The sequence below is a fragment of the Leptopilina heterotoma genome, unplaced genomic scaffold (assembly GCF_015476425.1).
Source record: "Leptopilina heterotoma isolate Lh14 unplaced genomic scaffold, ASM1547642v1 Lhet_209, whole genome shotgun sequence".
Lineage (NCBI taxonomy): Eukaryota > Metazoa > Arthropoda > Insecta > Hymenoptera > Figitidae > Leptopilina > Leptopilina heterotoma.
In genome coordinates this window covers 633,076-648,698 of record NW_025110924.1, presented here as the reverse complement: position 1 = coordinate 648,698, position 15,623 = coordinate 633,076, and the positions used below count along the sequence as shown (strand labels likewise).

The following is a 15,623-nucleotide window of genomic DNA, read 5'->3' as shown; positions in this document are numbered from 1 at the left end:
AACTAAAATAACATTTTATCTCAAAAAACAAAGTAATTATTATTTTTTTCTGAAAAACGTAATTTTGTAATTAATTTATTTAACATGTATTGTGTAATTTTTTTAGACAAAATAAAAAAAATAAAAAAATAGGAAATATTAAGTAATTACGTGTTAATAAATTATGATTCGATTATTGAATTTCCATTTAATGAATTTTTCCCCCTTCTTTTTTGTCGAATCAATAAATTTGAGAGAAAGAAAAAATAAGTGTTGAACTTATTCCAATTACGAAAATTCATTCTAAACCCTGATATTCACCATAATTTTTTATGCGTTTTATTGTCTCGTCAAAATATATTTACAAAATATTGTTATTTACATGAAATTTATAATAATAACAATAATTCCAAGATTTTCATACAATAAATTAATTATCGAAGTGAAATTGAAAAGAAATTTTCCCCTGAATTAAAATGAGTGCAATAAAAGTGAACGAAAAGAAAAAATTCTTACAATTGCTTGCAATATATCATATCATCAGCAATTATAGAATTACACAGCATTACATATTCAATTTTATTCTCATTGCGAAAGAGAAGAAATTCTCCCCCTACAATTATTCTTTTTCTTCTCACTCTCTTTTTTTATAAATACACTTTTCTCGTCTAAGAACATTCAGTTACGATTGTGATCTCGTATTGCAAATTTTATATCCAAAAAATTAATTTTGTATCAATTTTACATTTTTTTTTTGTTTCAACTAATTTTATTCTTCAGTTCAAAAAATGAAGATTTTAATTTTTTGCCTCTTGGGAATTGTTCTTGTTGGGGAATTAGTTTTTGCGAAGAGTCTCGTGGAGAAGAAGGAGATAAAAATTGACAAATTGATTAAACGCGATACAAAAACGGAATTATCAGCGAAAAGTGAGGAGGAGAAGAAATTGGATTTTGATTTGGAGAAGGATTTGGGAAAGGATTTGGAGAAAGTTGAACGTGAGAAAAAATCGTGTCAGGTGATAAGAGGACCTACAACACGGCCAATGAAAATTTGCATGGAATTCAATAGACCAACGCCAACGCTCTATGTTTGTGATGACAATGGATATCCTTATGGTTTATTGGGACAACGCGACGATAATTCCTCACCAAACAATTATTTAACTTCTCCAACGAGTTATTTGACTTCTCCATCGAATTATTTAACATCACCATCATCGTCACCATTTTATTTAAATCCATCAATTTACGATCCTTCAGGTTCATCTCCTTCGAATTCTCCTTATCCCTCATCGTCTCCAAATTCTTATGATCCATCTTCTTTGTATCCATCTTCTTTGTACGATCCCTCATCACCTTATGGATCAGGAAACTTGTACGGTACACAACCAACAACTCTTCAATATCCAGGAACGAATCCTTCGAACTATGGTACGAATCCAAATCAACAGATTTATTCCCTTCCGTACTACACCACAAATCCCTCGAATCCGGACTACAATTCAGGAAACTACGTCATCCGTTCGCCATACGATCCTGAGAATTATCCAAATTCTGGTGCGGAAAGAACTTGGCCCTATTCAATGATTCGACAATGTCACTGTAAATTGACGCCGATTTCTGGTCGTTATCCTTATTATATTGGTTCAACGTTTGGAAGAAGCAACCAACCAACGGTGAGTTAATAATTTTTGAAGAATTTAAATTAATATTAATTCGAGTTTGTTTCTAACTTTTTTTCTACAAACTTCAAATCAATTTTAGGGCATTAAGCTGAAATTGCCATCCGGTTATCGGCACTCATTTAATTTTTGAAAATTATATTTTGTAAATATTTTTTTTTACATCAAATTTTAAAAAATTAACTGGTTGATGATAACTGCGGGTACACATTTTAGCTTTATAAAAAATATTTTTAAAATTTTTAATTTCAATTATTCGTAAATTCTTCAATTAAATATATATTAGAATATAAAAACTTCAAATAATAAAAAAAAAATTCAATTCCATTTTTTTAAAAAAATTATTAATTCAATTAATAATGTTTATTAATTCAAAATTTATTAATTTAATTATTTCTAAGAATTCACGCTATATTGCTTTTAATATTCAATTATTATCTAAAATTTTAACTGAAATTAATTTTTATGAAATGAAAATCAATTTTTATTAGATTTCTGTCAAATTTTAATTATTTTATGTAAAATAATAGATATTGAATATCATTAATTAAATTGAGGAAAACTTTGAAAATAATTGAAATTTTGACGAAAATTTTCTAAAGATTTTTGAACATAATTGAATTTCAGCTAAGAATTTTATTACTTTTAAAAATAATTGAATTCTTTCGAAGAAATTTATTTAAATTTCTGAAAATAATTGAATTTTTGAAAAGAATTTTATTACCTTTGAAAATAATTGAAATTTTGCAAAGACTTTAACTACTTTTTAAAATAATTGGATTCTTTCCAAGAATTTTTAAAAAATTTTTAAACATAATTAAATTTCTACTAAAAATTTTATTACCTTCGAAAATAATTGAAATTTTGCAAAGAATTTTATTAAAATTTCTGAAAATAATTTAATTTCTGCAAAGAATTTTAATACTTTTTTAAATAATTGAATTCTTTCCAAGAATTTTATTAAAATTTTTTAACATAATAAAATTTCTGCTTAGAATTTTATTACCTTCGAAAATAATTGAAATTTTGCAGAGAATTTTATTAAAATTTCTGAAAATAATTTAATTTCTTGCAAAGAATTTTACTACTTTTAAAAATAATTGAATTTAACATAGAATTTTACAATTTTTGAAAATAATTGAATTCTTTCTAAGAGTTTGATTAAAATTTCTGAAAATAATTGAATTTCTGCGAATAATTTTATTACCTTCGAAAATAATTGAAATTTTGCAAAGAATTTTATTAAAATTTCTGAAAATAATTTAATTTCCACAAAGAATTTTACTACTTTTAAAAATAATTGAATTTAACATAGAATTTTACAATTTTTAAAAATAATTGAATTCTTTCTAAGAGTTTGATTAAAATTTCTGAAAATAATTGAATTTCTGTGATTAATTTTATTACCTTCGAAAATAATTGAAATTTTGCAAAGAATTTTATTAAAATTTCTGAAAATAATTTAATTTCTACAAAGAATTTTACTACTTTTAAAAATAATTGTATTTAACATAGAATTTTACAATTTTTGAAAATAATTGAATTCTTTCTAAGAGTTTGATTAAAATTTCTGAAAATAATTGAATTTCTGCGAATAATTTTATTACCTTCGAAAATAATTGAAATTTTGCAAAGAATTTTATTAAAATTTCTAAAAATAATTAAATTTCCACAAAGAATTTTACTACTTTTAAAAATAATTGAATTTAACATAGAATTTTACAATTTTTGAAAATAATTGAATTCTTTCTAAGAGTTTAATTAAAATTTCTGAAAATAATTGGATTTCTGCGAATAATTTTATTACTTTAAAAAATAATTGTATTTTGCAAAGAATTTTATTAAAATTTCGGGAAATAATTGAATTTATTTTTTTAATTTAATAATTTAATTTCTGGCACAAATTTTGTTGTATTTAAACATAATAATAAAATTTTTTTTTGAATTTCTGCAATCAATTGTAATTTTTCTAAAATTGTCCAAATATCGTACAATTTACGAACTTTTTGTCCTTTTTTAATCAAATTATGGACTTTACGGACCTTTTTTTAAAATAACTTGACTTTTATTAAAACTTGAAATTTTATTAAAATTGTTTTGAAAATAATTGAATTCCAGCGATGAATTTTATTGTTTATAAAAATAATTAAATTCTTCCAAAGAATGTTTTATTTAAATTTTTGAAAATAATAAACAAGAATAGTTAATTATGTAGTTGATAGATGAATTTTTAAAATTTTGAATCTGAAATTATTCAAAAATTAATGTTTATATTTGAAAGTATACAATTTTTTCATTTTCAAAATAATAAATGGAACAGTAACATTTACGATAGTGATTAATAATTATTACATTCATTATTATAATCATAAAAATATGAAGAACAAAAATTATAATTTATCTTTAAAAAATGGTTTATTTATATTATTTAAATTACAATCGTATTTCTTCTAAAATTCAATTATTTTTGGGAATTTTCAATTGCAATTACTCAAAATTTTATCAATTACTTTTGTTTAAGATTAAAATATTATGTCTTTATGTGAAATTTTCAAAAACTTTTAATTTTAAACCTTTTGATATTCAATTATTTCTATAAATTACTATATATTGCTACAATAGTCTCCCTAAAATTCAATTTTATTTTTTAGAAATTTTATAATTAAATTTTTTTCTAAATCAATTATTTTTACAAATTTTCAGAAAAGTTTTTGAGAATTCATTAAATTTCCCATGGGAAACTCTGTTATTTTTAAAATTTCAAACAATTTTAAAAATATCAAACTCAAAAATGAAGTTTTTAAAAATATTTGAAACATTTTGATTTTATTTTGGAAAGATGAAGAAAATAAAAGCTAAAATAAATAATCTCTCAAAATAACAAAAAAATCTTGTTTGTTCATTTTACAGGAATCAACAGTAACCCCAACAGAAGCACTAAATATTGTCCCAACAGTTGCCGCAAGTCTACCAAGCGAAGCAGTTGCCGTTGAATCATCCCCAACCTTAGAAGCCGAGAATCCATCATCACAAGCATCATCAGCAAGAACAGCAATTAACTTACAACCAATTGCACCAACATATCGATTGATAACATCGAAACCAGCTGTTGTTGGCCTAGCACCAGTTTATCGAGTAGCAACAAATTTTGGTGATTCATCAGCAGCAACAACAAATATTGCTGCAACACAATTGCCAAGAAGCGGAGGTGGTGGTATTATCATAAAACCTCTTGAAATTTCTGCAGCAATTTCAACACCACAAATCAGTAGACAATACATACAACCACAACAGCAACAAACACAACAGGAGCAAATGAGGGCATTAAATAATTTTCCCCAAGGACTCATTCAAGGTCCACGCTACTATAGAACACTCGATGAATTAAATTCCGACAATGAAGCAATACAAAATTCGTCGCAATTAATTTCAAATTCGTCTCAAATGCCTGTTAAGAATCAGCAAAAGAGATCTCAGGATGGAAAGGGAATTGGTGAGAAGCAATCTGATGTGATGAAGAAACAGCAATAGAAGAAATTTTTTTTTGGTGGATCAACAAAGTTCTTGTAGATAATAAAAAGAAAATTTTAATTTTAGATATATTGTCTTGCCTTAATTATAAGTAGCAACGATCTTTAATTAATCTGGTTTTTGCACTGTTTTTTGGAATTTAATTACAGCTTTAATTTTAGAGCATTCTAACAATTTTAAAGCTTTATTGTTATTTTTTGCTTAATTATTGTTTCGATTTTGAAGCTTCATTATTGTTTTAATGCTTAATAAGCAATTACAACAATAATTTAGCTTCAACATTAAAACAATTGTTTTAGCTTTAACATAACAATAATTTAGCATCAACATTAAAACAATTCTGTTTGTATGTTGAAGCTAAATTATAATGTTGGAATTGCTTTAATTTTGAAACATAATTATTGTTACAATTTTGAAGCTTCATTATTATTGTTATGCTTAATTATTCTTTCAATGGTGAAGCTAAATTATTGTGGTAATTTTGAAACATAATTATTGGCGCAATTTTGAAGCTAAATTTTTATTGTAACTTTGAAACATAATTATTGTTGTAATTTTAAACCTTCTTTATTATTTTATGTTTGATTATTGTTACAATTTTAAAGCCTTTGATTTTGATGTAATTTTGAAGCTAAACTATTGTTTTTATTGCTTTCATTTTGAAACATAATTATTGTTACAATTTTGAAGCTTTACCATTTTTATGCTTAATTATTGTTTCAATTTTGAAATTTTCGATTTTTAAGCAATTTTGAAACAAAATTATTGTTGTTATTTAGAAACATAATTATTGATACAATTCTGAAGCTGAATTTCAATTGTAATTTTGAAACATAATTATTGTCGCAATTTTAAAGCTAAATTATTTATTATAATTTTTTAAAAACATAATTATTGTTACAATTTTGAAGCTTAATTATAGTTCTAATTTTGAAACATAATTATTGTTAAAATTTTAAAGCTAAACTATTGTTTTAATTTTTGTGAAACATAATTATTATTTCAACTTTGAAGCTAAACTATAATTATAATTTTTGTGAAACATAATTATGGTTTTTCAAAATTAACAATTTTCAAGCTTAATTATTGTTATAATTTTGAAAAATAATTTTTTAACTACATGCATTATTGACAATAATTATCTGATTATTGACAAATTAATTGCAATCCTAAGTTTACTGTAGTAATTTATTAAAATATTTATTTATTTTCCCCTTGTTAATTCAATTTAATGAAAATATGGAGCACTTACAAAAAAAAAAAATTGTAAAAAGTATTGTAAGAAAATAAAAATTTGTGAAGTTTGTATTTATTAGAAAAAAAATACACGTTTTCTTTTTGTTTTAATTTTAATTATTGAAAAACCTTTATTGCAAATTATACGATTAATAATTCTTTTCCCGAAGATCAAAACTATATTTTTTTTATTCTACATCAATAAATAAATAATTCATTAATACATTATTTTGAAATTGAGCGTGGTATTCATGAATTTTTTTTTTTATTTGAATTTTGTCAAAAATAGCCAAATTTTACATTTTTGGCTCGTATTTAAACGTTCAAAAAATTCTGCAATGTATGTAAAAATTGCAAAAATATTTTTTTCCATTAAAAAATTAAGTTTTCTCTAAACTTGAAAATTTTGCAAAAAGAAATTTCAGTGTAGAAAGTGAAACAAAAATTCCGAAAGATTCAAGTTTCTATCGTACATTTTTTGAAAGAATTTTTCGCTATAAAGAAAGAATCCAAAAAATCTAATTTTATAAAATTAAAAATTTCCCCAAAAAAAGGTTTATACAGAGAAGAAAAAATAATAAAATATCCAAAAGATTCTGTCTTCTATTCAAAAATTTTGCAAAATAATTTTTCCTTTCCAAAAATTTAACTTTCCGCACGTAAAAAAAAATTTTTTTGAGATAAATTTATTTTTTTTTCTCCAATAATACAAGAATATATCGGTGTTAAAGATCACGTGATAAGAAGTCACACAGCTCTCGGGTAAATGTTTGTGGAGGGATTTTAGTTTCAGTTTTCGATTGTACGGTGTGCGGTGTTTGTGAACGGAAAGCAACGAACGATAAGTTTAATTTCTATATATCAGAGAAAAAGAAAAAAAAGGGAAAAATGTCAGTTCATGTAAAAAAATTTCTCTCACCACTATCAAATTATGCAAAATCAATTTCAAGCAAACGTATCCTTTTATTTTGAAATTAATTAAATTTCGAAACAATTTGAATTAAAATAAATAAAAATGAACGAGAAATTGCAAATTTTGTGTTTACACATAGTCTTGGGAAGATTTCTTTCGTCATGCCACTTCAAAATATACATTTATCATGTAGAAAAAAAAAATTTTGTTTTTGATAGAAAAATTTACTTTTCCTTACAATGAAATTAAAATTAGAATTTTCCATTTCGTCCTGTTCACGAGAAAAAGGTAATTATTTGTATATTTATTGTATAATCATTGCTTTATTGTTTATTTCTAAAGAAGGGAATTTTTAAAGAAAACGCTTATCTGTTGATTTCATTCGAGAAAAAAGTTCACGTAGATGGGGACACTCTGCAGTGAAGATATCTTCAAAAAGTCGTTAAAGAAGTTTTCTTCTTTATTTTACATAGCTTCTTTTTCAAACCAGAATTTTATCGAACGAAAAATATGAATATTTCCAATTTTTTTCGAAATTAAAAAATTTTTTTGCATTTCTTTACTTTTCGTATTGTTTACTTTTTATAATATTTACTATTTATAATTTTTATTTTTTACTATTATTTACTTTCTTTATTTCTTACCAAATTTTTTTTACCAACATTCTTCCATTGATAAAAATTTTTAAATTTAAATTTAAATCAAATTTTTTTTCGATAATTTAAATTTTCTTCTCGAAGAAGATAGGGGAATGTAGTCAAGGTTGGCCTACTGTCTAGGTAGGCCACTCGCGTTTTTTTGTCAAGTTCACTAGCGACACCTACGCGCATTTTTGTCGTAGCTTGTCTTAGTGAAACCTAACTTTTTGTTCAATTACATTTTCGGAAAATCGAAAATTGTGTTTTCTGTGACGTCGGTACAAAAAAAGCTGAAAAAAAGTTTTGTGCATAATGTGAAAAACCATTAATAAAAGATAAAAAACAAATTGAATCGTCAAGGCAAGTATGCAGAAAATTTGTGGGACTCATGGTTGAAAGGAAAACAAAGTAAAAAATCGAATCCCGAAACGTATTTCTTTTTGTTTACAACAATTCGGTAATGTTACTTACTGTCAAGGTCGGCCACTATGTGTTTAAAATGCGCAAAGTTGAGGACGAGCTACTTCATTTGCAAAAACTGCAATTCTGTATAACTCATAATATAATTGATCATCTTATTAATATTTTTATTTAATTTTATTAATATTTTAGTGCAAAACTTTTTTTTATTTATATTTATTTTTTTATATTGTTTATTGTTATTATTTTGTTATTTCATTAAGTTACAAACTGTAAACAATAAAGAATCAATTTTCCGTAACTCCAAACATGTTATTTTATTTTTTAACGATTAATGCCCTTTGAATTTTAAACATGGCCGACCTTGACTGTAATGGCCAACCTGGACTACAAATTTTTTTTTTTTTAAATCTTTATAACTTTTTCATTTTTAAACCTGTCAATTTACTTTGTACAGAAAAAATGTTCCTATTAAACAGGACTTTCCAACCATATACTTCAATTGTCCAAATTCATTTTTAAAAAAAAGTTATAAACAAAAGTCAAAAAGGTGGCCGACCTAGACTATGTTCCCCTATTTAATTTTAAAAAAGAAGAGGAATCTCTTCTTTCTTAAATATTTAAATATTTAAATATTTTCAGCTGTAAAATATTTTTTTACCATTCGAGAAGAAATATTTTTCTAATTTTAATAAATCTTTAGAAAACTCTTTCTACATTTAAAAAAAATTTTCTTAAATAAACAAAAACGAAGAAAAAAAAAGTCGAATCAAAAAATTAAAATAAAAAAAAAGTAGAAAAATTACAGAAATTTATTTTTCGGATCATTGATAAGAAAAGTATGTGGATCCTAATAGATGGCAATACTCTGCAGTAAAGAATACTCTTTGAAGTTGTTAAAGAAGTTTTCTGTTTCTGTAATTTCTTCGCACGAATTTTCTAACATAAAAACCAAATTCAATTTTTCAGTATTTTTCTAATATCTAATATAAAAAACAAATTCAATTTTTTAGTATTTTTCAAATAGAAAATTCCAAATAGAAAATCTATTAATAATTATTTATTAATTGAATTTACCAATAAAAGTCAAGAGTAAACCAAATTTTTATCTGGAATATAAATGAAAAATTTCCGAAAAGAAGAAAAAAATTTTCAACTCTGACAAAATTTAATCTCTTCAAAATAAATATTAACAATAAATAAAAATAAATATTATTATTATAATAATCAAATAAATATTAACAAGCAAATATACTGAAAAAATAAATATCTAATTAATAGCCAATTAATTTTTATTTTCTATTTGTATAGACAGTGGGTTTTTGTTATTAATTAATTATTTTTTAATTAATATTTATTATGCAACAATGTAAATATTTTTTTTGTCTAGTATTAGTAACTAATTGTTAACTAATTTTTATTTTTATTAGAATATCTTTTTTTGTTTATCGTCATTAACTAATATTTATTTTCTAACAATGTAAATATATTTTTTGGTTTACTGATATAAATAAACTATTAATTTTATTCTTTTAAAATTGATTTATTAATTAAATATTTATTTTCTATCAGAGTGTAGATATTTTTTTTTTGCTTTGTTATTATTAATTAATAATTAGTAAGTGACAGTAAACAAAAAAAAATATTTACACTGATATTTATTTATTTATTATTTATTTACTGATGCAAAATGTCTATTAACTAATAAATATAATTAATTAACAATCACAATAAACCAAAAAATGTCTCTACTGATAGAAAATAATTATAAATCATTAATTGAGGCCTTGGATCCAATAACTCGCCCGACGCTCGGAGGAACGCGCGACTGCCAGTCAGTGAGCAGTGAGCGCCTCTGGGCCACTCACTGCTACCCGACTGGTATTAGCGCGTGTCTTCGAGCGTCGGGCGAGTTATTGGATCCAAGGCCTCAATTAATAAACTATTATTTACTTATTATTTTTTATTTATTTATTATTTCATTTACTATTTATTTATTATTTTATTTACTGTTTATTTATTATTTTATTAACTACTTATTTATTATAAAATATACCAAAAGAAAAAATTTGTACGAATATGAAAAAAATAATAGTTAACAATTAATTGTTTTAGTAGAAAAAAAATTAGTAGAAACAAAAAAAATATTTAGACTGATGCAAAATATTAATTATTAAAAGTGATTAAATTATAATAATAATTAATAATAATAAACAAAAAAGAAATATTTATTCGTATGGAAAAAATACATAAGAAAAAATTTTAAATTGTCAATAGAATAAATGTAAAAAATGAAAAAGTGAAAAATTGTCTAAATATAAAACAAAGTTGAGATAAAACTGTCAATTCTCGTTTTAATAATTGATTTTTGAAATTAATATTAATTGACAAAAAAAAATATAAATAATTTAAAAAGTAATTTCACTCTACCCCTGTTTTTGTTTTCAGTTGCTTTTAAATGGAACGATCCATTAAATATGGAATCGCAATTAAATTCCGATGAAATAATGATGAGAGATCAATTTAGAGTCTATTGTAAAGAAAATCTCTTACCACGTGTAATTGACGCGAATCGAAATGAATATTTCGATATAGCAATAATGAAGGAATTGGGTAAAATGGGCGTTCTTGGTTGTACAATAAAGGATTATGGCGGTGCTGGTGTCTCAAATGTCACCTATGGTCTTTTAACAAAGGAAGTTGAAAAAATTGACAGCGGTTATCGGTCAGCATTTTCCGTTCAATCGTCATTGGTTGCGGGTGCTATTTATTCTTACGGCAGCGAGGAACAAAAGAAGAAATATTTACCATCTCTCAGTACGTATTTTTTTATTTACTTTGCAATCTGAAATTTTTTACTTTTATTAAAAAAAATTACAAAAAAAATTATTTTTTTATTTTATCAGTCCATTTGTATACTAAATAATTATTATTGATTAATTAATTAATAATAATAAAGTACATGTTCCGGTAATCAGTAAAAAAAAATTTCTACTAATTTATCATTCATTAAATTTTAATTAATTCAAAAGCAAAAAGTCAATTCATAATAAAATTTATTTATTGTATATTTTAATTAAATTTGACGTAATTTAGAAAATTTAGAAAATCTAAATTTTTTTTTGCTTCTTTGTTTATTACTCCAGTTGCTGGTGATTTAATTGGTTGTTTCGGTTTAACTGAACCAAATCATGGCAGTGATCCAGGATCAATGGAAGCAAAAGCTATTCTCGATCCTAGTAAAAAATATTACAAACTAAGTGGTAGCAAAACATGGTTAGTATTTATGGAAAATTTGTTTCTTTAGACCTCGCAATTTTTAATTAATTCCATAATTATAAAAAAGAAAAAAATATATTATATAAAATATTTAAATTTGATTCAATTGTTTAATAATTAAATTTAAAAATAAATTTTTAAATATTTTACTCTAAATAAACGAAAAAAAATTAAAAGAATAAAATATTTTACTACATATTTTGTATAAATTAAAATACTATTTTAAATAATTTAAATCGAGATTTAAATAAATGTACCTAATAAATATTTTATGAATGAAAAGCGAAACTAAATTGAAAAAAATCATTTATAGAGATTGAAAAAAAATACAAAATGAGAAAAAAATGTTCTCTTGTTAATTTAATTGCAATCAGTTTTTTTTCTTTCTAAAAATATTTTTGCATAAAAAAGTATTTTCTTCATTTAATTTTTAATCATATTCCAATTTTTTTTCCAATATCTTCTATTTTTTGATATTTATTTTCCTTCCCAAATAATATTTCATTTTTTTTTCTCTTAATAATTTATTGAATTTAGTGATTTTGACAAATACAAAAAAAAATATTTCCTTCATTTTCGAAATCGGTGGTATTTTTCGTCTATCGATATTGAGGTCAAATTGTCATTGATGAAAAAAATACTTGATCCTTTTATTATTATTATTTCGCATATTTGGATTTTATTATATATATAGGATCACAAATTCACCAATAGCGGATATAATGATCGTCTGGGCGAAATGTGATGGTGAAATTCGAGGGTTTATCGTTGAGAGAGAAGGAAATGAAGGTCGAGTTGAGACTCCAAAAATTAATGGAAAATTCTCATTGAGAACTTCAATAACCGGAATGATTTTAATGGATGATGCTATGGTTCCTGTTGAAAATATATTTCCCACTGTAAAAGGTCTCAAGGTAATAAAAATAATTTTATTTATAGTACAGATATTTTAATTTATTTTCTCAGGTTCTCTCAATTTAAATTTAGAGAATTTTATAAAAAAAAATAAAATAAAAAAATATTAATAAAAAATATATGTAAAAAATTTATTTCGTAAAAAATATTAGTAAAAAAATTCATTTCGTAAACAAAATTATTGTAAAATAAATTTAGTTTCTAAAAGATATTCGAAAAAGAATTTATTTCATAAAAAATATTATAGTAAAAAAAATCATTTTGTGAGCAATATTTGTAAAATGAATTTATTTTCTAAAAGATATTCGTAAAAAGATTATTTCGTAAAAAATATTAGTAAAAAAATTCATTTCGGGAGCAATAAAAAAAAACAAATAATAAATTAGGTAAAATAAAATAAATTAATTTTTAAAAAAATATTCGAAAAAGAATTTATTTTATAAAAAATATTATAGTAAAAAAATTCATTTCGTGAGCAATATTTGTAAAATAAATTTATTTCTTAAAAAATATTAATAAAGAATATTCATTAAAAAAAATGTATTTCGTAAGAAATGTTTGTAAGAAAAATTTACTTCGTTAAAAAAATTGAAAGATCTCGCAATATTGATAACAAAAATTTATATTCTAAAAAATCGTGTAAAAAATTCATTTAGTGAATAATATTTTGTAAACAATTTATTTTTTTTTCTTCTAAAAAAAGGGTCCTTTTGGATGTCTAAACAATGCTCGTTACGGAATTGCTTGGGGTGCATTGGGAGCTGCTGAATCTTGTTTAAAATTGGCAAGACAATATGTAATGGACAGAAAACAATTTCAACGGCCCTTAGCAGCAAATCAACTTATACAAAAAAAAATGGCAGATATGATGACGGAAATTGCAATTGGGTTGCAGGCCTGCCTTCAAGTTGGAAGACTAAAGGATGAAAATAAGTTAGTAAATTTTTTAAACAATTGATTTTTTATTTTTTTCTAATTCTCAAGTGGAGAAATTAAATTTATGCCACTTTTGATACTATTTTTTATTTCTAAATTCAGCCCTTGGCCAAAAATTATAAAAATGTAAATAAATAGTATAATTATATATTTCAATAAATGAATAACTAAATAAATAATAGAAAAATAATTTAAATAATAGAAACAATAAAAATAAAATGAAGAAATTTACCATTTTTTTTTCTTTTTTTGAAAAGAAATTCTATTCTTTTAATCAATATTACAAAATAGAAACAAATGAAAAAAGAAAAAAGAGTAATTTGAAAAATTACGAAAAAAATTCTTTTAGAGCAACACCTGAAATGATTTCAATGATAAAAAGAAATTCGACTGGAAAAGCATTGGATATTGCTCGAAATGCAAGAGATATGCTTGGCGGAAACGGAATTTCTGACGAATACCACATAATTAGACATCTCCTGAATCTGGAAACTGTAAACACCTACGAAGGTAACTTGAAAATTTTTCAATAACATTCTTCAATATTTTTTTCCCCCAAACAATAATTATTTGTTTTCTTAACTAATTCACCACAATCTTAATTTAAAAAAAAAATTTTCTAATTGAACTAAAAAAAATATTCAATTTTATAAAAATATTTTTTTCGAACTGGAAATAAAAAATAAAATGAATAATAAAAATAAAAAATAAAATGAATAAAAAAATATAAAATATAATAAAATAAAGAAAATAAAATTATAATAAAGGTTTTACTTCACAAGATATTTTTTTACTTGAAGAATTTATAATTTAAAGAAGTATTTTTTAATTCATAAATTTTTTAACAAATGCAAATTTAGAAAATGTAATTTCAAAAAATTAAAATTTGGAAAATGGAAATTTAAAGAAGTTTTTTATTTTTGTATGGCCGTTGATACTAAATAAATAAGTAAATAATAAGTAAATTTAAAAGATAATAATTTAGATAATGAAATTTAAAATACGAAAATTAAGAAATGAAAAATTAAGGAATTTAAATTAAAAAGATGGAAATTGAAAAAATTTTTTTATTTTTATAAGCTCGTTGATACTAAAAAGAGACAAATAAATAAAATTGTTAATTTATGAGATAGAAATTCAGGAAATAAAATTTTAAAAATAGAAATTAAAAAACGAAGACTAAAAATTTGGAAACGAAAAATTTGAATTGAAAGTTAAATTTGAAAAATGAAATTAAAAGTTAAATTTGAAAAATAGATCTAATAAATAAATTTGAAAAGTAAATTTGAAAAACAGAAAATAAGAAACGAAAATTAAAAAAATGGAATTTTAACAATTGGAAATTTTTTCCATGTATTATTTTTTTATTTTTTTTATTTTTGCAGGAACACATGACATTCATGCCCTGATTCTTGGAAGAGCTATCACTGGAATTCCCGCTTTTGCTGGATAAATTTATAAACCCCAAAAAAATAGAAAAGTCACCAAACAAAAAAATCAAAAAGAAGAATTTCTGTCCTACAAAAAAATAAAAATATACAAAAAAAAAACAAAGAATTTTCCTCAAAAAAAATGTACATATATTTTTATACTTTGAATAAAACATTTTTCTTTCTTTAAAATATACGATATTTTCGTCTACTTTTCTTTTTCCTAAGAATAATGTATTTTTTTTTTTGGAAAAAAATTTGCCATCATGGCAAAAAAATAAAATTACGAAAAACGTCGATTTTAATATAAAAATTTATTAAACAGAAAGGAACATCTATCCTAACAGTAGGTACCTATATTTTTTTTTATTTCACACATGAATGTAACGAAAATGAGGAACGATGTCGACAGTGATCATTCATTCAACAGAGTGGAAGGAATTTCAAAACAAAAAAAATTTCTTCTAAATAACAATTTTTTTTCTTTTTTCAAAAATTATTTTCTTTTTTTTCAAATTATTTCCCTTTCTTTTTTTTTTTTGAAAAAAGGACTCGTCGACTCCTTCAACTCTGTTGGAAATGTCAAATTAGAAAAAAAAAATATTCTTAAGATGCCTTTTCCTGACGCGTTACTCAATTCGTAAAGACATTGTCAATTGCACAT

At 22.9% G+C, this 15,623-nt stretch overlaps 2 protein-coding genes across 2 annotated transcripts; both read left to right on the top strand.

Moving 5' to 3' along the window:
- The first annotated feature begins 667 nt into the window (after nucleotides 1-667).
- Nucleotides 668-5,257, top strand: LOC122501378 (signaling mucin HKR1-like). The gene is made up of 2 exons (XM_043610776.1): nucleotides 668-1,655; nucleotides 4,572-5,257. Exons 1-2 carry the CDS (start codon nucleotides 768-770, stop codon nucleotides 5,190-5,192), a joined length of 1,509 nt encoding a protein of 502 aa, XP_043466711.1. The 5' UTR covers nucleotides 668-767; the 3' UTR covers nucleotides 5,193-5,257.
- A 1,956-nt stretch (nucleotides 5,258-7,213) lies between these two features.
- LOC122501369 (glutaryl-CoA dehydrogenase, mitochondrial) lies at nucleotides 7,214-14,993 on the top strand. Its single transcript, XM_043610765.1, has 8 exons — nucleotides 7,214-7,383; nucleotides 7,597-7,629; nucleotides 10,848-11,216; nucleotides 11,546-11,675; nucleotides 12,373-12,592; nucleotides 13,297-13,526; nucleotides 13,879-14,039; nucleotides 14,915-14,993. The coding sequence occupies exons 1-8, from the start codon at nucleotides 7,317-7,319 to the stop codon at nucleotides 14,980-14,982; spliced, it is 1,278 nt and encodes a 425-aa protein (XP_043466700.1). The 5' UTR covers nucleotides 7,214-7,316; the 3' UTR covers nucleotides 14,983-14,993.
- The last annotated feature ends 630 nt before the right edge of the window (nucleotides 14,994-15,623 follow it).